Here is a 21437-nt window from a genome sequence, read left to right on the forward strand (position 1 = left end):
TCTATTACTAATGACAAAAAATAAACTTTGAAAGGATTGTTTAGTTTTGGTAAACTCTGTTATCTTCTTGAATATGCTAAGCTGAGTCCACTGTATAAGGGTACCCAACTGTATAAGGGTACCCAATCCCTATGAATGACCAGGAAGAGTTGCCGGGTGGGGGACAGCAATTAATAATGTGATTGGACCAGAACAGACAAACAGAAGTAAGGCTGGTTTGTTGTCCACTGAAAGTAGAAACACTGTTTCCTGACTGGCAAAGATAAACAGAAATCAAACTGAAAACATTTATTTGTCAACAGAATCAACTATAGTTTATTCTCTTTGAGTTCAAACAATAACTACATTTCAAAAAAAAGAAAACAACCCAGAAAACAAAAAATATGTTGACAAAAGGAGTCTCTGTATCTGCAGAACAAATACTTAAGCTCAGCCACTGTTTAAATAAAAGTTGGCTCATGCAAACCAATACAAATCTATATACAGAAAGAATACATTTTAAAGAAAATATTTAATTAACAAGAAGCCAGATATTATACTCAGACTTCCTCCTCCACAATGAAGAGGAGAAACCTCAAACTTACTGCTCATTTATATGACATACAATATGCTAATGTTACCCACATAATAAAATGACAGTGTGTCAATGCTGCAATCTTTACTCTGGCTCACATCCAGCAGATTTCAAATAAGAACAGAATTATACTCTAAATTTACCACCGACTATCCTGAGTGAAAGATTAAGCATACAAACCTAAATTTTCAAAAACTGAGTTTCTACAGTTAAATAACAAGAATCACAGTTTCTACAAAAGTTATGGACTGTTAAGTATACCAATGGGAGCTGGTGAAGACAAATGCCTCAAAATCAGAACATTTATTTAATGGCTGGTATGTGGATTTCAGTGCATAATTCTAGGCTCCCATATTTGAAAGTGTTTGCTGGAATATATAAACAAAAGTTAAAATTAAATGCATTTTCCCTGAGCTAACAGCACTGTAAACCATCAGTTTTAATTGTATACAATTGTATTGGTAGAACTCTTCCCCTTGTGAATTACCTTAAACCATGCATCTTTCATCTCTGTTTTGTAATCTAAAAATCTTTTAAAACCTGAATAAAATTCCCTGGAATTAGAAAAAAACCCAAAAAAACCTCTACCTAAATTTGCTCATTCTTCAAAAGTATCCTCCGCGATCTGTAAGAGAACAGCACAGAGGCACAGTCAACACTAAAGCTGTGCTGCCTTGTCACTGAAACTTTAAGGCTGTGGTTTTTCAAAGCAGATTTTAGCTTTCAGGAACTGTGTAGATCAGAGTGGTGATAATAATGTTTTATTTACATATATCCACAAATTAATAGTGCACATTTAGAACAATTTCAAAAGGGGAAAGCTTCAAGAGGACAGCAGTTGCATTCTAATCCTGTATAAACCATCTGAGAACAAAACAAATATAAGAAAACCATTCCAACTTAAATGCTGCTTCATCCGGGATAGAAGTTGAGTGGTTTTGCTACAATTATATCATTGTATTATGTTCACATGCAACTAAAATGTGATAGCTGCTGCCCTTTTTAAATGGCTCCAAATATGAATCCACACCCAGAAACAGAATGTCACTCTTCACCATCTCAGAAGGTAAGGTATAAAAGTGATATTGATCTTTTTCCTTTTTTTCTTCCCTCCCATCATACCTAGTTACTGGCACAGATATTAAGTATCTATGGTACAGTTACAAGAGAAACTATGATTCAATTTAGTAATTTTCAGAAAAAAAGAGCATAAAGCAACTTGTAACATCTGGATTAGAGAATCATTTGAACTTTTAATTATCAAAAAAATAAATTAGTTATCTGCAGGACATTTTTTTAAAAAAGTTATCTGCAGAAATTATTAGTATCTGTAGTTTGTTCCATACCAGCTGTTAACTTTTTTGGTGCTTATGTAAAGGATTAGATTCACTATATAATATTCCTTGGCATTATCCATCCACACAAGCTCAATGTGCACTTTTCCATCTGAATCCACATAGTTTATGTCATAGATGTGCCCCATGTAGTCATAAAGGCCAGATGTCTTAGAAGACAGTTTCATGTAGACTGGGGCACTGAAGCACCAGAAGGGTTTTTCAGTTTCATCCAAGACGGTGATATCCATCATGTAACAGTTCTAAAAACACAAGCAAAAAATATTTACTTATGTTGTGCCATTTGATTATGCACGTGCACACGCAAAATGTATACACAAAATATTTGAGATGGTGCCGAGCAGACAAAGTCTGAAAGCAGCACTGGGGCACATGCTTTAGGTCCCTCCAAGCCACTGATGCTGATGCTTTTCCAGGCTTAGTCATTCAGTGAACACAAGCGAGTGGAGCCTGCATATCAGCCTCAGTCCCAGATTTCACAAAGGTTGCACAGAGTCAGAAACATCCTCCAGTTTCTCCCCCTCTATGAAATGGCACAGGATTTAATTCCCAAAAGGACAAGTCTGATACTGAATACTACTCTAAGTTACCTGCAACAATTCAGTAGCTATACTATAAACTGAGATCTTAATACTGGGCGACACTGTTAGTGTCCTGTTGCTGGACCTCTTGCATAACATAAGCTAGTTATGAATATCTGAAGTTGAATGGTCTTGATGAGTGGTTCTCAACTGAGATGCTGCACTGTAAGCATTACTGCCGCAACAGCAACCAGGTAAAATTGCCCCATGCACAATTCTGCTTTATGAGAGATATCATCAGCCAAAGCAGACCCAAATGATTCAGCTGTAGCCTTCTCCATCCCACCCAGGACTGCCAACTATCCATAACATTTATGGACAGTCTGTAAGAAGTCCATCTCAAAATCACTTTTCCATAAACTCCATAAAAAAATCCTGAGCTTGTTTCAAGATTTGTTGCATGAATAAGCTACAGTCAAGCATCAATGCTGGGCAGAGAGCAGAGCAGCACCACCTGGTGCTTACACAGGAGCTCTGCTTGACACCCTGCAGCAAACTATCTGTCAAGGCTTTCTGGCTCACTACAACCTCCATAGTTCCTTATAGATAGGACAGGGCGGAGGGGCTGACAGAGAGAGGCAGCGGATGGAGATGTGTGCTGGAACTGGAGGAGGGGGTGGGAAATAAGGCTAGTGACTGGGTTTTGGGGGCAGCATGGTGTAAAACCCCAGCAGCAGTCAAGTAGGGTTGCCAACTGAAGGTTTAAGTAAAATGTTTGTAGACCGTCGGTTAAAAGAATAAAATAAACATTCTTGTGTTTGCATACATGGGCCCTCCAACACACTCAGGAATAGAAGTATATGGGCCAGTTCCACCTGTGCACTTTTTTCAAGGATGAGCACAGGAAGCACCAGACCAGGAAGAGCTACAGAACATGAAGCAGCTCCTGCCTACTTTAGGCTGATCACGGTCCTAATGCAGCAGAAGTGCGCACACGTGTCATAGGCTTTCCCAGACAGGGAAAGCCTGTCAACTTGCAGGCAGTTTGCTGGGAGCAAGAAGGGAAGAGAAGACAGGCACCAGATCCTGCCCAGGGAAGGTAAGTGATCCAGAGCTGCCTTTGGCTTGCTGAGGGTTTGTTTGGTGGGCTGCGTATGTTTGGGACATGTGCTCCGAGAAGCTGGGAGTATTGCTGGCTGAGTGGTTGCTGCCTGGGCCTGACAGAAGCCCTAATGAGGGGGGTGGAGCTGGTCCAGGCCCAGCAGGGTATAAAAGGAGACTTCCTGAGCAGCCAGGGAGCCAGGAATCAGCATAAGCAGTTTGCAGGCCAGTTCACAGGCCAATTTCCCTCCCTTCCCCTCCACCCCACTCACTTCTGGGGGAGAGAGCCTTTCAGCTTCATGCAAGGAAGCAAGGAAAAAGGAACCTTTGAACTTTTGGGGGCCAATGAGCAACAACAGGCCAACTTCCAGGTGTGTTCACTAGGGAAGGTGTGCTTGGAAGAAGGGTAGTAAAAGAGAGAAGGCAGATCAAGAGGCCCAGGAAAATGGTTGGAGGATATCACAATGCCAAAGCCACTGCCACTGCTTGCACCTTGCATCTGTACAGGCAGGACAGCTCACCATTGAGGCTTCCACCCAGGTCCGGGTTTGGAGCTGTGGTTGGGGGCTGCCCGAAGTGCGAGCAGTGCCTCCTGGTGGTGTCTTGCAGGGAACAGCGGCCGATCATGATGATAGCCAGCAGGGCGGGAGGGAAGTCCCCCAGAAGCTGGTCACTGAGCATGCCAGCAGCACAGCGGTGGCAGAAATGTCGGGACTTCCACCACCAGCGCTTCCACCACTAACGTCCCGCTGCCAGAGCCCATTTCAGTAGAGGCACGAGCGCTCTCCATGCCCCCCTACCAGCTGGAGTGCTCACTCTCAGGGGGTGGAGGTGGGGGGCACGTGCCTCCTCCCCCCCCCCCCAATGCATCGCCTATGGTGGTTGGAGAGTCCCTTCTGCAGGGGACAGAGGGTACGATCTGCCAACTTGAACTGTTCTCTTGGGAAGCCTGCTGCTTGTCTGGAGCCGAGATCCAAGAGGTCATGGACAGATTATGGAGATTCACCCAGTGCTCTGAGTACTACCCCATTCTGCTCATCCATGTGGGCACCCATGATACTGCCAGGGGAGAACCTGAACAGATCAAAAAGTGACTACAGGGCTCTGGGTGCAGTCATGGAACTATGATGCAACTGGAATAACAGACTTGGTGGGATAGCTCACATGACTGGAACACTGTCATGGATAGGTACAAACTGTTCAGGAAGGACAGATAGGGGAAATGAGAGGAAGTCGCACTTTAAAAGAGCCATATGATTGCTCAGAGCTCCAGTATGAACCTGGAAATAGGCCTGTTGAAAGTCTCTGGGTTAGATGGAAGCGCAACAAGGGTGATGTTGTAGCAGGTGTCTGCTGTAGAGTACCAGGAGGAAGTGGTGGATGAGGCTTTTTCAACCAACTAGTGGAAGTTTCCCCAATCACAAGCCCTGAAATCCCCCATGAGAACCAATCACTCTGACACCTGCTGGAAGGACAATACAGCAGTGCACAGGCAATCTAGGAAGTTTTTGGAGAGTTTTGGGCACAACTTCCTGATGCAAGTGCTGGAGCAGCCAACTAGGGGCCATGCCCTTCTTGACCTGCTACTTACAAACAGACATGAATTGGTAGGAAATGTAGTAGTCACGGGTGACTGATGCTACCCGAGTTGGGGAGGGAGGACGGGTGGGTGGAGAGGAAAAAAAAAAAAAAAAAAAAAAGCCAGCGGCATGCCTGGAAGTGCTAGCGATGCTTCATCTGGCGCCCCCACTCCCCAGCACTCCCACCTGCCCATTGCCTAAGCAGGGAGCGCTACCTGCCAGGGGGTGCACCAGTGCTCTCAGGGAGTGCATGTGCACCCCCTATGCATCATCACCAATAGTAGTGAACGGCAACTTGAGCAGCAGTTACCACAATATGACTGATTACAGGATCCTGGGGAAAGGAAAGATGGAGAGCAGCATGCAGAAAAATAGACTGACTTGCTCAGGATGGGCAGGATCCCCTGGGACACCAGTCTGAGGGAGAAAGGAGTCCAGAAGAGCTGGCTATACTTCAAAAAGAAGCCTTACTAAGAGTACAAGAACAAGTCATCCTGATACGCAGGAAGACTAGCAACTATGGCAGAAGACCAGCTTGGCTTAGCAGGGAACTCTTCAGTAAGCTAAAACAAAAAATGTAAGCTTATAAAAAGTGGAAACTTGAACAAATAACTAGGGAAGAATATAAGAGCATTGCTCAGGCATGCAGGGATAAAGTCAGGAAAGCCAAAGCACAATTGGAGATGCAGCCAGCAACGGATGTGAAAGGTAACAAGAAGGGTTTCTACAAGTATGTTGGTAACAAGAGAAGGATCAGGGAAAGTGTGGGTTGCATACTGAATGGGGGAGGCAACCTTGTGACAGAGGATGCAGAAAAAGGCTGAACTGCTCCACAACTTTTTTGCCTCAGTCTTCACAGGCAATGTCAGGTCCCAGACTGCAGCACCGGGCAGCAGTTTGGGGAGGAGGTGAGCAGTCAACAGGGGCAAAAGAACAGGTTAGGGACTGTTTAGAAAAGCTGGACATACACAAGTCCATGGGGCCAGATGGGATGCACCCGAGGGTGATAAGGGAGTTTGGGAGATGAGACTGCAGAGCCACTGGTCATCACCTTTGAAAACTCATGGCTAACAGGAGAGGTCCTAGATGGTTGGAAAAGGGCAAACAGTGGCTATATTTAAGAAAGGGAAAAGAAGGATCCAGAGAACTACAGACCAGTCAGCTTCAACTCAGTCCCTGGAAAAATAATGGAGCAGATCCTCAAGGAATCCATTTCTAAGCACTTGGATGAGAAGAAGGTAATTAGGAACAGTCAGCATGGATTCATCAAGGTCAAGTCAATCCTGACTGACCTGATTGCCTTCTATGAGATGACTTGCTCTATGGACACAGGGAGACCAGCAGACGTGTTATACCTTGATTTTAGGAAGGCTATGATATGGTCTCCCACACTGTACTCCCAGGCAAGCTAAGGAAGTACAGGCTGGATGAATGGATTATAAGGTAGATAGAACTAACTGGCAGCAGTATCAGGCTCAGACATGAGTAATTAATGGCTCAATGCCTAGTTGGCAACCGGTATCAAGTGGAGTGCCTCAGTAGTCAGTCCTGGAGCCAGTTTTGTTCAATTTCTTCATCAACAACTTGGAAGATGGTATAGAGTGCACCCTCAGCAAGCTTACAGATGACACCAAGCTGGGGGGAGTAGTAGGTACACTGGAGGGTATGGCTAGGATTCAGAGTAACCTAAACAAATTGGAGGACTGGGCCAAAACGAATCTCATGAAATTCAGCAAGGGAAGTGCAAAGTCCTGCACTTAGGATGGAACAATCCCATGTACTGGTACAGGCTGGGGGCTGACTGGCTGGGCAGCAACTCTGCAGGAAAAGGACCTGGGAATTACAGTGGAAAATAAACCAAATATGAACCAGCAGTATGCCCTTGTTGCTAAGAAGGGTAACAGCATACTGGGCTGCATTGGTAGATGTGTTGCCAGAAGGTCAAGGGAAGTCATTATTTGCCTCTACTCATCACACTCATGAGGCAACATCTGGAGTACTGTGTTCAGTTTTGGGTCCCTCACTACAGAAAGGATGTGGACAAAATTGGAGAGAGTCCAGCAGGCAGCAATATAAATGGTTTGGGGGCTGGGTGCATGACTTCTGAAGACAGACTGAGGGAAATGGGCTTATTTAGTCTAGAGAAGAGGAGACAGAGGAGGTTTAATAGTTGTCTTCAACTACCTGAAGGGAAGATTGAAAGAGGATGGAGATATCTGCCACCACTGAGAACAGTCTATCAGAACAAGGAGCAACAGTCTTCAAGCTGTAGCAAAGGAAGTTTATGTTAGATATTAGGGGAAAAAAAAAAATAACTAGGAAGGTAGGAAAACACTGAAACAGGTTACCCGAGACAAAAGGTTTTGGCTAGGATGATGTAGTTCAGGACGGCCCTGCTTTGAGCAGGGGGTTGGACTAGATGACCTCTTGAGGTCCCTTCCAACCCTAATTCTCTATGATCCAGGTTGTTTTGGCATTACATGCATGACTAGTCTCCAAAATTTTGCTCACCACAGTGGTAGCATGGGCATTTATTTCTTTTTTATGAAAACAATAAAATCCCTAGAACACGTAAAAGCTGAGGATACAGACAAAATTCTGTTGTTGGGTTTTTTGAGGGGGTGGAGTTATTAATCCATCTGATGCTATGCATTATGAAATAGATGTAAACAGTATTTAAAACACACAGGCAAAATTAAGATAGAGTCTAATGTTAGTATAATTAATTTCAACCTCAATTATTGATCCATTTGACTAGCAGTCTTGAGTACAAGTGCCACCATTTTATGGCATTTGGCCTCAAGTCCCTTGACACTAGGAATATCCTTAAGCAAAGTCATCCAGATTTCACTCCACTAAGACCTTTTTTGCTCCAATTTAACAAGCCACATGAGTCAGTGCTAACATCCCACAAATGTTGCTGATCAAAAGCTTTGTATAGACTTAGAGACAGACTCTACGCTGACAAATTCTGACACAACACAAGCTTTTTCAAAGCCAAAAAAAGTTGTTTAAATCACCCCTACTGAGCATTACAGATCTGACTTATGAATGGTCACTGCTTTAAGAATTTTTCCAACAGATTTTCATCTATTTTGGTTCTTTCTAGCTTCAGCTGCTTTTGGTTATCCAAATACAATGTCTGACTGATAAAACCAAATGGAGAAACTATACTCTTTCTATACATACAACTGGAAAAATGAGTCAATCTATTTCATAGAAATTTTAAACAGACAGAGGGGAAAAAAAAAGAAAGAAATCTTGCTTCAGGGCAACAAAGAAGAAAAAAAAAAAAATCAGTCCAAAAAAGAATGTAATAACATTATGGGCAATTAATGAGTTTCAGGTTGAAATTTTTCAGTTTTCCACATAGAAAAAAAAGTAAGTACATTAAAAATGCATAATCATATTCAAACATGTTTATCAATTCACAGAAGGCTCTCTTTTAGAAATTTTGCATGCCCGTCCTGCCAAAAGAGAGCGACTGTTTGACATAATGGAACCAAGTTAGCGTTTGACCTCTAACACCTGGATTTTAGGAGGTTTTTTTCAGTTGAAATGATTTCTCACAAACAAAAACTATCCAATTTTAAATACACATATTAGGTTGTACTTCTATTTTGAAATAACTATTTTTTTCCACAAAACCTATTCATTTACCTTTATATTGCCTTCAAGTACAGATGTTTTCCAGAAAAATCCAACTTTCCCAATCAGAGGTAAGTGTTGTGCATTATCTTTTAAACCTATAACTATAATCTTCAAATATCCATTTTGAATGTAATCTGAAAAGATTAACAAACATATCATTATGTAATGACAAATCAAACTAAGCCAGAAACCCTTTATATGTCCTTATTTCTTTGCTACAATCTCTATAAGCCATGCATTTGTCCTCTACAGATCAAAAGAGAATTCTGACATGTATCCAGTAGTTTTCATAACCACCTAGCTATGAAAACAGATAAAGTCAGCATACACAGCTTTGATTCTGGGAGACAAGAATAGATAGAAAAGTTGGGGTTTTTGTTTCATTCAAGTACAGAAGTCTGAAAGCCACCCACTGGCTTCAAGAAACAAGCAAATAAGAGTCTCAAGTGAAATAATTCAATCCCGAGTCACCCAATCACTCAACCCTGCAGGTATCACAGAAGTATCGTGTTCAACACCAGGGGAGAGAAGGCAAAGATGCTTCATTACTACTTTGTCTATCTGATACAAAACTAGTTGCAAATGGAGCAAACCAACGTTACCTAATATCTATCCTAAATTTGATACTGCTTGCAATCATAAGGAAAGGATTTTTTTATTTTTTTTTAAATGGGAAGTTTTTCTTTTCTAGTAATTAAAAAAAAATGTAGTAAATTCTGAGGTTCGATTACAGTTTGGCATTTGTCTTAATGAACTAATTCTCTGACAAGGAAAGTAAGGGCTTTTTTTGTTATTTTAAATAAGAGCCTCTTCATAGGACATTTCCCATAAAACAAAGCTCTTTAAATACAAGAGATACTAAAGCAGTGAAAGTTGTTCACTGAGAACGCAGACAGGATAATCATCTTCACTACATGAGCACAAGAAAAGGAAATCAGGAGTGGCTCTCCGTTCATCACCTCAATCATGTACAAACACAGGGTGCCATTCATTCTCGCTGGCAAAGAAAGCAGTTTAAGTTACGCTTTCCTGATGGAACTGGCCCTACTCTAGCCAAGAGAGAACCCACTCAAGGGAGGGGAGGTGTTTGTTTATGACTGACTGCTTCCCTCAGGGTTGCTGGGCACAAAGCTGCAACAAGGCTGGACCAGCTCCAGGCAGGAGCTGCCTCTGCAGCCCAGTAGGTGGGACCCAGAACACAAGGGAACACCGCACCATCATGGCCACCAACGTGAGGTGTGGCAGCAGCATGGAGTTGCACCCCCACTGCTGCTGGGTAGGTAGAGGGTGCCTCAGCTTGGCAGCCATGCCAGTGCGGCACTCCCTTCCATGCCAGGTCCAGCCCTCTGGGCCATGGACCCCAGGGAGAAGGCCAGCAGGGAGCCTCAAGCCTCCAGCAGGCAGCTTGCAACCTCCGCCCCCACCACTGGCTCTGCTCTGGCCATACCACCCACAGGGGAGGGGACGGTGGGGGTGGAGGGATGGGAGCCAGGCTCCACACACTGCATTAGCCACAGCAGCTGCCACCTCCCACAGCAGGGGCTTGGGCCCTGCGCATTGCCAGTGCTACTCACTCCCAGGACCAGGAGGCTGCAGGTCAGGAGTGAGCGACACTGGAGGGGTGGGGGGCTGCGGTGTTGGTGGTGAATACAGCAACAGCTCAGCCAGGCCTTTAATTGTGACCAAATTAAAACAGTGCATCTTGCACAAAAATACAAAGTGGCAACTGGGACCATACAAAATAGAGCAACCCCAATTGGTTTTATTCTGTGCTACATTATGTCAAATGAAGAAAATGATCAACAGAGAACTGACATGCTTATTATGGATGGAAGAGCACATACCAACTGCTGAAACTTCCTTAGCCTGATGAAGGGTTTTTGAACCCGAAAGCTTGCTTAATAATTATTTTCTAACTATTTGGGTTGGTCTAATAAAAGATATCAGATTCACCCAAGGAACCTTGTCTGCCTATGTCCTTAGACCAACACAGCTACAACCTACACCCCTGTAGCTTTAAGCAGAGCTTTTACAAATAGAACTTTAAAAGAAGCCTCAATTACCAAGCATTTTCCTCAAAGGGATATTTACTTATCTGCAAATAAGATTCAAACAGGAACAGTCACTCCACGATGCATAAATCCACGCAAAAACAAACTCATGTTGATGGAAACAGAATAAATTGGGGCAATCCATGCTGCCAAAAGAAGGAAGTTCAAGGTATCACCAATATTACAAAAGCAAATCACCACATCGGTGGATGGACCACCTAAGAAGCTATTCTGCAAATACCAAGTCCCTTTACATTCATTGCTGTACTCTAAGCCAGACCTGATAAAAAGATGATACAGAGTTCATTTCTCTGACCTTTTCATTTGTGTGTGTCAATTCATTTTTTGCAAATAAGAATTTAGTTTTAAAAAAAAGTTAGTCGTGAACTGAACTTCTAAACCCAGTTTTACGCTTCCTCCTTCTTTGTGGAGGATCAAAAGATTGATAGAGATTTAATTTCTTCAGGGATTTTTCAGCCTTACAGAAATATTCTTAAAAGGTACTGCCCTCACTGACCACATTTCCATGAATGCACCTTCCCACTCCAAATACAATTTTACCCCTTTCCCTCAAAAAAGAGAAAGCCCAAATCACACAATTACAGTAGAAAACATAGTTCATAGGTTATGTGCTTCTGCCCTTGCCAAGATTAGGGTTTGCAAGCCAGCTGGGGGTCATTTACAGCTGCATATACAGAGTTGCTCCATCTTTTATTTTTTAAGGGTGCAGCTTCTCCCTTCAGGTGCATGGGACTGCTAAGGAGCTCCAGCAGTGCCCTTTGAAGTAAAAACTGCAGAAAAGACCTGTGTAGTCCATCCTTCACTTGGCAACCCTTACAAGTTAACTGGGTTGCGAGTTACCCAGCTACAAATCCTCTGGGTTCTAGTGTACTTCCTCTCCACTCCCATTCTTTTTGTAAGGCTCTGCTATTGCTCAGGACCTCTCCTGGATGCATTTTTTTTCTTCACACTTCCTGCTAAGCCACCAGCCTTCTAGTTTACGAAAGCCCAATCCACTTCTCACCCCTCTTTGAGAAAAAATGTAGCCACTCTGCTATTCATTGCTGTTCTACCCCAACCCCCACATCCCTGATCAAGGAAAGCTAGTGGCACTTCATCTGCTTTTCAAAATGTTTTAGCCCTGATGTATAAAAATGCAAGGAGGTGTGGCCAGTGGAAAGGGAAATTTTTGCCCAGAAACTCAGGACAAGATGTTCAGGTGAGCTTTCAGATAGGTCTGCTAAGTAACAAGAGGCACAGGGGTAGATCAAGACACAGCAGGCATAAGTCAGAATCTGGTGAAGGTGGTGGAGGGAATGGGACTAATAAGTAATAAACATGCTCAAGCCTGAGAGGCACTTTCAAGTTTTGTTGGAGCCCATATAAATAAGATTGGTGGGGTGACTTTTTTGATCATTTTTGTCCCTTAGCAGCATAAGTTCCAGTAGACACACAGCTATACAAAACAAGAAAAATTATTTTTGCTCTTGGAAGTGGTATAACCGCTGTTTGTTCCACTAGGACAACAACATCTCTGTAACAGGAAACTTCATAAGTATAGACATAGACAAGGGTTCAAAAGGCAGGGCACAGCAACAGATCTGAACTGTCATTCAGAGGGATGGGTCTTATAGATGTCAACTAGACATGAAGGGAGGATTTTGATCCCTATTGCCCTGCTAAACAGATTTTCAGGAAGAACTGGGGGTGAGGATCGGAACATAGGTCTGTTAGTTGCTCACACGAAAAAGCTGCAATCGGGAAGGGAAAGGGGAGACTAGGCTTCTGCTCCTTAGCTACCGTTCAGCACTTATTTTTTTTGTGAAAAAAAACACACCTGATCATTGATTTGCCAACCAACCAGTATAGGCTTTGTTGTAAAAGTAAACTGAAATTTGTACAATATTACTGTTACAAGATACAATGTGCAATTTTTGCAAGCAAAAGGTACAGCAGACCCCTGTTTTATGCATATTCAACTTACCAATGTCTCGCATTTACGCAAATTAATATTAACACCCAAGCAGAAAAATACACCCCAAGACATGCATCATTCGTGTATATACGTGAACACCTTGCGCAGACTGCATCAGAGTTACGCACACCTTGGGTTCCCAAGCAGGATTCTGGAGGCTCACTCAGTCTCAGTGTTGCCATTGTGATAGCAGCATATGTTTACAATATGTTTTTGTAATATAATAAATAAAGTATTGGTTGAAAAAGGTTTCCTTTTGGTACCTTTGGTGTCATAAATGTGAGGTCTAAGGAATACAACCCCTCACTTTTCTATTATTTCCTATGGGAAAATTCACCTCGAGTCACACAAATACGACATACGACTCAAGGTTTCTCAGGAATGCAATATATGTGCAAGTCGGGAGTCTACTGTACCTCCTTAAAATGTTCTCTCACCATGGCAAAATTTACTTATTTCTACCAGAATCAGATAAACTATTTAAAGTGTGCAGGTCAATCCACCACAAATGGTGTATAAAATTTGGTGTAAATCATTTACACGCAAACTTTGTAGAAAATTTGCATACAAACCCCCCCCCCCCACACACACACACCCCCACAAAAAAACTCCCAAAACAATCCTAAAAAAAGGCCTAAGACACACGAAACAATCTGTCCCATAAGATGCCTTGGGCCAAAACAAACAACATCAAGCCAAAACAACAGAGGATAATACTGAAAAGACTTGGGACAGCCAAGAAAAAAAAGCGTGTGGCCAAAAGAGTACAAACTCTGCACATAAACAGACTTTCCAGCATTCAAAGAAAAATCCACGGATTTTTAGAATCCAAAGAGAAGAGCTTCAAGAGACACTTTCCAATAACTAATAGTGGAAAGTGACTGCAATCCCAGATTTTAGGGAAGTGTATGTGGCTCTGTAAGCAAATCTTCATTTCTTCATGTTTTCTCCACAGTTTGTGGAAACAGCTACAAGAACATGGACTAGAGATGGAAAATAGGAAAATTTTAAATAGATGCTCTCAATGCCTATTAGTTAATATTCAAAGAGGGGACCAGAGAACGTACTTAAGGATCTGAAATTCAATAAAGATCAATTTGATTAAAACAATGTATAGACTTTTCTCTACAATAAAACACATCAAGTGTTATTACATAATCAGCTGCTAGAATATAAGTCAAGGACCAAAGTATACACTTAAAACTTTGGCTAAGTTCTCAACCCTAATGACATTCTGGTTGAGGTGTCACCAAATACAAGCGCACACACTTCAGATCTCACAAATATCTAGCAACTCTCCTCTGAAAACTATGAAATTCTGATGGCAACACTACTATCTTCTACTGCCCTCTACTGTCTTCACCAAAAACCAGGACATGCAGCAAAATGAAAAGAAGCAGTAATATTGCTTTGTATTTTTCCAATAAAATGCTAATTTTTTGTAGCATTTTAAACAGTGCTAAATACAGATGCGTCTTATAAACAGATATACATTTTTAAAGTTTAGAAATGTTTACTTTCTTCATATAACATAAAAACGGCAAGGTAATTTGAATTTAAATGTTAAAAATGCAACCACTGAAATGAGTCTGGGACCACTGACAGATGTTACTTTCAACTACCTTTCAAAGATGACAGAGGTGCCATTCAGTAGTGTGTACCAGCTGTTATAATACATCTGTTACAGGGCCATGCTCCTATAAAACAGCATAAGTTAGCTCAAAAAAAAAAAAAAAAAAAAAAAATGCTGCAACTTTAACCTGGAAGACAACAGAATTAAAGTTGCAATGGTTTGGCTTCATTTTTTTATTACTACTATAAGAAAAGGGAAGTCAACAGCTACATTGGAACAGATTATGTTTATGATTATGGAATGGGCTCCCAAGGGAGGTGGTACTCTCCCTTACCCTGGGGGTCTTCAAGAGGAAGTTAGATAAGCATCTAGCTGGGTCATCTGAGCCCAGCACTCTTTCTTGCCTATATAGGGGGTCGGACTCGATGATCTATTGAGGTGTCTTCTGACCCTAGCATCTATGAATTATATAACTATTATTTGATACCAATATCTCTGTAGCATCTGTCAACACGTTCTATTTTAAAAAGCATTCATTTTTTTTTTTATTTCAAACATTTTAAAGGGGTCTTAAAAGCTAAAGAGAAATTCTCTCTTACATATGCAATATTTTTCCCCACAGATACATTATGATATCTAGGTTGTCAATGCTCTAGCAGTAGTCATCAAAAAAAAATCCAGACACATAAGTAAGAGAGGGATGAAAAGGTCATTAGTAAAGGCTTAGGAAAGTGAGAGACTAGGCATGAAGGAGGTAAAAATACATGCAAGGACCATTTTAAAACGAAACCACCTTCCAATTTCCATTAACTCTACCTTTTCTGCAGAACAGATTGCGAAATGTAGAACACAGATAAGAACGCCCACCACTGTGCATGTCAATGTGTAGTTGGTAGCCATGCAGTCCATACTCTGGGTCAACATCATCCAGTATAGGTTTATGAGTAGGCAGGACATATCGGCTTAAAAGAAAGAATCAGGCAAGGAAAAAATAAGTTGGCACAAAAGAAATGCTAAATAACCTCACTTGATACGATTTAATTAAACACAAAAAAAAAACAACCCACACAACAAAAAAAAAACCACCTTAGTTTTGTTTTTTGGTTTGGTTTTTGTTTTACACACAGGTGTTCTGCTTTGCCATTTATATTTTGGAAGCTTACGTTGAGTTTACCATACTCCCTACACAGATCAATATCACACCATAAAAAGCTAACCACAAGCAACTAACTAAATTTACCACTGGAAACATTTCAAGTGCGCACGTATAAAACTTCCATCAGATGGACTCTTCTACTGTAGCCACAGGTCTAAAAAAATATCATTTACTTCACTAGAAGAGCAGACAATGAAATAACCTGCCTATGTGTAGAGTACAATGGTGAATCTCTGGCTGCATACATATGTTCAGAAGAGCTGAGAGAAGTCTCCTAGTTTGTTTTTTTTCCTCGCCTGGTAGAAAACAAACCAACAAAAAAACCCTTACCCCAAATCCCCTGACCCAAGAGATTGTGAAGAGGCTCCCTGTGTGGCTGCAGCAACAGAGTCTAGCCTGAATTATGTTGCCTTTCTGGACCCAAGGGAAGCAGGCAGTACACTGAAAGCAAAGCTGGGGAGATAGAAGACTATGCTGCAACTTCTCTCAGAAGCTAAGTAGTGTACACAAGTTCAGGCTCCAAGGGGAGACTTCCTATATTATTTTTCTCGTAGTATGGCAATTTTTGCTCTGGGAGAAAAATTCTGAATGTCTGTACACCTACGGTTTCTACTGGAAGAGCAGCTACTTTTAGTTATGTGGAAGGTTGCCTCTGGCGAGAAGTAAATTTTTTCAGAAGTACATAAATGGACACATAAGTTAAGTCTAATAAGAGAAAACTAAATCACCTACACTTCTAATGTTTTACAAAATCCCAACAAGGGTTGAAGTAGAAACAGTAGTTACTAGGTATGCTTTGTATGAAAAAAAAAAACAACCTCGACAAGGAGAAGCAAGCAAAGAGAAAGAATTTACAGAGAAAGGGGAAAAAAAGTGAAAAAGAAGCAGCTGCTTAAAGCCAACTGACAGTAATCACTATTTTGAATATTTTAAAATGGACAAAAGAAAAAAAACACAGACAAGATGTCTGTAAAGATATATTATATACATGTTTAAAATAGAAACTATAAATCTAATAAAATTGAAAATGGCAAGGAGGAAGAGGGAGGGGGGAAAAAAGGTAAAGCTTTTGCAAAAATTGATCTTAAGCAATTCAGTTTATTATATACAGTAAGCACTTTTATGGAAGAGTGTGACTAAGTTTACAAGGCCTCTTTATTAAATGTAGTCAGGGGATGTTCTGGCATGAAAAATATTTCCTTTACTTTTTTTTTTTTTTCAAGCCAGTTATTGTAACTCTAATGCGTAACAGTTCTTACTTCTCTGTGGAAAACACTATCATTGATAATTAATGCCATAATAATAATCCTCCTTTACCACCAATTCATTTTAATTTTTCATACCTAATGCTTTATGTACAAGATTATACCTAGGATCCCACATACAAAGAGAAAGTGATACTTACATAGTGGAAGAGCCCAGTGTGCTTTTCTCAATAATTTGGTGATAATGAAGACTTGCCACAATAAAAGCAATCTCATTCCCTTCCTGACAATTAATTAGAAGGAATACAGTGCATCAAAAAGGTTTTCCCGAGCATCATTAAACCCCACAAAACATGCTACCTATTACGTCTCCAAGATCATAGCAGTATATTACAATTTTAATGATAGTTCAACAAAAAAAGAGAGCACTTCTTACAGACTGGTACTATACATCATATCCAAACACAATAGTGTATAAATAGGGACCTAAGTCATGGCAAGACAACAGGTTTTTTGTAGTCCTGGCAGCCCCACCCCTCGCCACTCATTGGCAAAGTGTGCCTTCATCACTAGTTTTTTTTTTTGGTTGATTTCACAGGAAAATCATAGCCAATGCCAGATATCCCGGCAACTGCGGATAATGCTGCTTTTCAGTTTCCATAAAATGCATAAACTGTAAGGTCCCTATGTAAAAAGAATAATGGCATCTGCATAACACTGCCAAGCCATGATATAGAATTCTCCTGTGTGGATATCAGTCACAAGATTCATTTTCGCACTTCATAATTAACATAAAGAAAAAGGTGAATAAATAAAAAAAAATTTTAAATAAATAAAATCGGGGGGGGGAGGATTGATTTGCTAAGTGCCTGGTCATCATTACAGAACTATAGAAAATTAGGGTTGAAAGGGACCTCAGGAGGTTTGCTAATCTAACTCCCTGCTCAAGGCAGGACCATTCCCAACTAGATCCCAGATGTGGCCCTCCATTGCCTAATAGAGAAGAAGAATTGCATCCTTGATCTGCTGACACTCATACTAATGCAGTCCAGTATTAGATATTTAGTAAGTTATTAGCATCCAGGACTCTCCTCTTTGAGAAGTAAAGTGCTATTTAACACAACAAAGCACAGCAAAACATTATACTCTTAGAACAGCAGTTCTCTTGCATTGCTGCACTGCACAAAGCAAACTGCTGCTCAATAGGTATCATTCATATCAAGAGCTATAGAAAGCCTTCAAAAAAAAAAAACAATGATAAGGCCATTAATTTATTTATCACAGATTTACGTACCTGAAACATGAATCAAAAGTAAAATTATTTGCTGTCACTTGCCTAAGCCTTTAGTCACTCTTAAAAAAATAACTTTAAGAAATGTAAATTACCCCATTTGCCACAATGGGGTATTTACATTTCAGATCCATGACCATTTAAATGTCAACTGATTTAAACTATTTCAGAATCAAACACTGTAGTGCAACAATGCATAGTAGTCAAATGCACTCGAGTCAGTCATCCTAACTGGGTTGGTATCAGGGTCTGCCACCCTAGAATCTACTCAGTTAGTGATAGAACTGCAGAGTTTTATATGGGGAGAGGTGAAGCTAGCAAAAGCTCATCACCAGAGGTGCCAACTCAAGAACAACGCCAAACAGATCCAAGTTACCACTTACCCTGTGACCATGATTGGACACAGGGTGGGGAAGGGGGAAGAAGGAAGGAAGAGAGAAAATATTACAGGTTGGTCATCCAGTCCAACATGGAGTGAGCCACATGTCCCATTCCGGAGTGTATAAGTAGGAGCGTGCAAATCAGGTAAGGAGTGCTTACAGGGGAGAGAGAGAGAGAGAGATATCACAGGTACACCTCAACTCGAACTAATCACACAAGGTCAATTCAGAAACACTGGCACATAAAAAACTGCAAGTGTACTTTAAATCAGAAAATAAAATTGAAGGCCAAAACTGAACATCAGATATCATGCTGTTGATATTCTATTTTACGGTGTATCGTATCAAAATAGTTTTTAATTATTTCAAAGAGTAAGTGAAGGCATTGCAAAATTCAGGTCCAGCTAACCTGCAAATACTTGGAACTGTGACTGTAAATGGCTATTAGGATTCAGCAGTGATTTTGAAGCTGTTTCACTACCAGCATATGCATGTTGGAATTGAAATTTGAGAGATTTTTTTTTTACTTTATAAATGATTAAAACACATGCGAGAAAAAACAGCGTTTGCTAGGCAACCATAATAAATAACATACCATACCAAGGGATATCCTTACCTTCCACAGTCCCATTAGAAGCCCTGGATCCAGATGTAGAAGCTGAACAAGACTGTCCGAACCAATCACTGTAGGGGCTTTAGTCAAGTTAGTAAGATCATACTCAGCAATTAAGGAACACCACCGAGGTCTTTGACAAGGCATGGTAAAGTAAACAAAGACAGGAGTGGGTCTTATTACAAAACATGAAAGTTCAGCCACTTTTCAATTTCTCCCTGAATAATTAACAGCACGTTACTAAGCAGTGTTCTGAAGGTGTTCAGCATACAAAGCAATAAAAATCTAACTTCTAGACAAAACACAGCCTGCTGGTATGCTCCAGGGGCATCTTTGCGCATGTTCAGGGTGGGAGGGGCGGTACTTTAAATTAGAATAGCTCTCAGAAGCTGCTCTGAAGTGCCCACAGCATCATGTGTATTCAACATTCACATTTCAAAATGGTGGTGGGGGCACTTTAACTAAAGCTCGCTTGACAAACTTTAGTTAAAGCACCATGGCAATTGTTTTGAAGCACGGGGCTGCTGAATACAGATGATGCTGCGGCTGCTGGGGTGTGCCAATTACATGCTCTAGCAGATTCGATTAATCAAGTCTACTCTGATGCTTTACCAATTAGCACATGTTGGAACAGGCATCAGGCATGCGTATAAATGCTCTCAAAGCCTAGGTGAGAATTTAATAAGACTCATCACAAACCGATGTAACATTGTGAATAGGAAACTCAAAATAGGACAGATTGATGTATTTGGGGAAGGAAACCTTATGACAGGATGCAGAAAAGGCTGAAGTGCTCAATGCCTTTTTTGCTTCAGTCTTCACAGGCAAGGTCCGCTCCCAGACTACTGCAATGGACAACACAGTTTGGGGAGGAGGTGAGCACCCAGTGGTGAAAGTACAAGTTAGGGGTTACTTGGAAAAGCTAGACATATACAAGTTCATAGAGCAAGATGGGATGCACCTGAGGGTGCTGAGGGAGTTGGCCAATGTGATTAAAGAACCACTGACAATCATCTTTGAAAACTCATGGCAAAATCAGGAGACGGGCTGGACTGGAAGAGAGCAATCACAGTGCCCGCATTTAAGAAAGGGAAAAAGGAGGATCCAGGGAACTCCAGACCAGTCAGCCTCACCTCAGTCCCTGGAAAAAATCATGGTGCAGATCCTCAAGTAATCCATTTCTAAGCACTTGGATAAGGTGATTAGGAATAGTTGGCATGGATTCACTAAGGGCAAGTCATGCTCAACCAACCTGATAGCCTTCTCTGAGATAACTGGCTCTATGGATGTAATGTGCCTTGATTTTAGCAAGACTTTTGATATGGTCTCCCACAAAGTTCTCCCAGGCAAGGAAGTATGGGCTGGATGAATGAACTGTAAGGTAGATAGAAACCTGGCTGAAGCACTGGGCTCTGAGGGTAGTAATCAATGGCTCCATGTCTAGTTGGCAGCCAGTATCAAGTGGAGTACCCCAGGGGTCAGTCCTGGGGCTGATTTTGTTCAATTTCTTCAAAGACTTAAAATGTGGCATAGAGTGCACCCTCAGCAAGTTTGCAGAAGACAAAGCTGGGGGAGTAGTAGATATGGTGGAGGTTAGGTCTAGGACTCAGAGTGACTTAGACAAATTGGAGGATTAGGCCAAGAGAAATTTCATGAGGTTGAGCAAGGACAAATGGAAAGACCTGCACTTAAAGACGGAACAATCGCATACACTGGTACAGGCTGGAGGCCAACTGGCTGAGCTTTGCAGAAAAGGACCTGAGGGTTACAGTGGGCAGTAAGCTAAATATAAGCCAGCCATGTGCCCTTATTGCCAAGAAGGCTAACGGCATGCTGGTCTACATTGGTTGGAGTGTTGCCAGTAGGTCAAGGGAAGTGAAGTGATTTCAGTACCGGTCAGGCCACATCTGGTGACTCTGTTCATTTTTGGGGCCCCCACTACAGAAAGGATATAGACAATTTGGAAAGAGTCCAACGAAGGGCAATGAAACTGGTGAGGGGGCTGGGGCACATGACTTGTGAGGAGAGGCTGAGGGAACTGGGCTTATTTAGTCAGCAGAAGACAAGACTAAGGAGAGATTTAATAGCAACCTTCAACTACCTGATGGTGGGCTCAAAAAAGAGGATGGAGCTAGACTGTTCTCAGTGGTTGCAGATGACAGAATAAGGAGCAAAAGTCTCAAGTTGCAGCAAGGGAAGTTTAGGTTAGATATTAGGATGAACTTTCTCACTAGGAGGGTAGTAAAATGCTGGAACAGGCTACCAGAGAGGTGATAGAATTTCCATCCTTGGAGGTTGTCAAGACCTGGCTAAACAAAGCTGTCTCTGGGATGATCTAGTTGGGAGTGGTCCTACCTTGAGCAGCACATTGGATTAGATGACCTCCTGAAGTCCCTTGCATCCCTAATTTT

General features: G+C 41.5%; 1 protein-coding gene across 6 annotated transcripts in view; it reads right to left on the reverse strand.

The window, feature by feature from the left end:
* Window positions 1–287: 287 nt before the first annotated feature.
* Window positions 288–21437, reverse strand: part of FBXO15 (F-box protein 15) — a 47282-nt gene continuing 26132 nt past the window's right edge. For 5 of the 6 annotated variants that reach the window (XM_019490495.1, XM_059724277.1, XM_014606714.3 and 2 more), the window contains 5 exons: window positions 19030–19159; window positions 16943–17025; window positions 15198–15343; window positions 8792–8916; window positions 288–2171 (listed from right to left, as the gene is read on the reverse strand). In XM_019490495.1, the coding sequence (XP_019346040.1) occupies window positions 1896–2171; window positions 8792–8916; window positions 15198–15343; window positions 16943–17025; window positions 19030–19159 (760 nt within the window). In that variant the 3' untranslated portion in view covers window positions 288–1895. The remainder of the gene's footprint in view (window positions 2172–8791; window positions 8917–15197; window positions 15344–16942; window positions 17026–19029; window positions 19160–21437) is intronic. The other variant, XM_059724278.1, reaches the window with a different exon arrangement.

Source organism: Alligator mississippiensis, chromosome 3 (genome assembly GCF_030867095.1).
Source record: "Alligator mississippiensis isolate rAllMis1 chromosome 3, rAllMis1, whole genome shotgun sequence".
Classification (NCBI taxonomy): domain Eukaryota; kingdom Metazoa; phylum Chordata; order Crocodylia; family Alligatoridae; genus Alligator; species Alligator mississippiensis.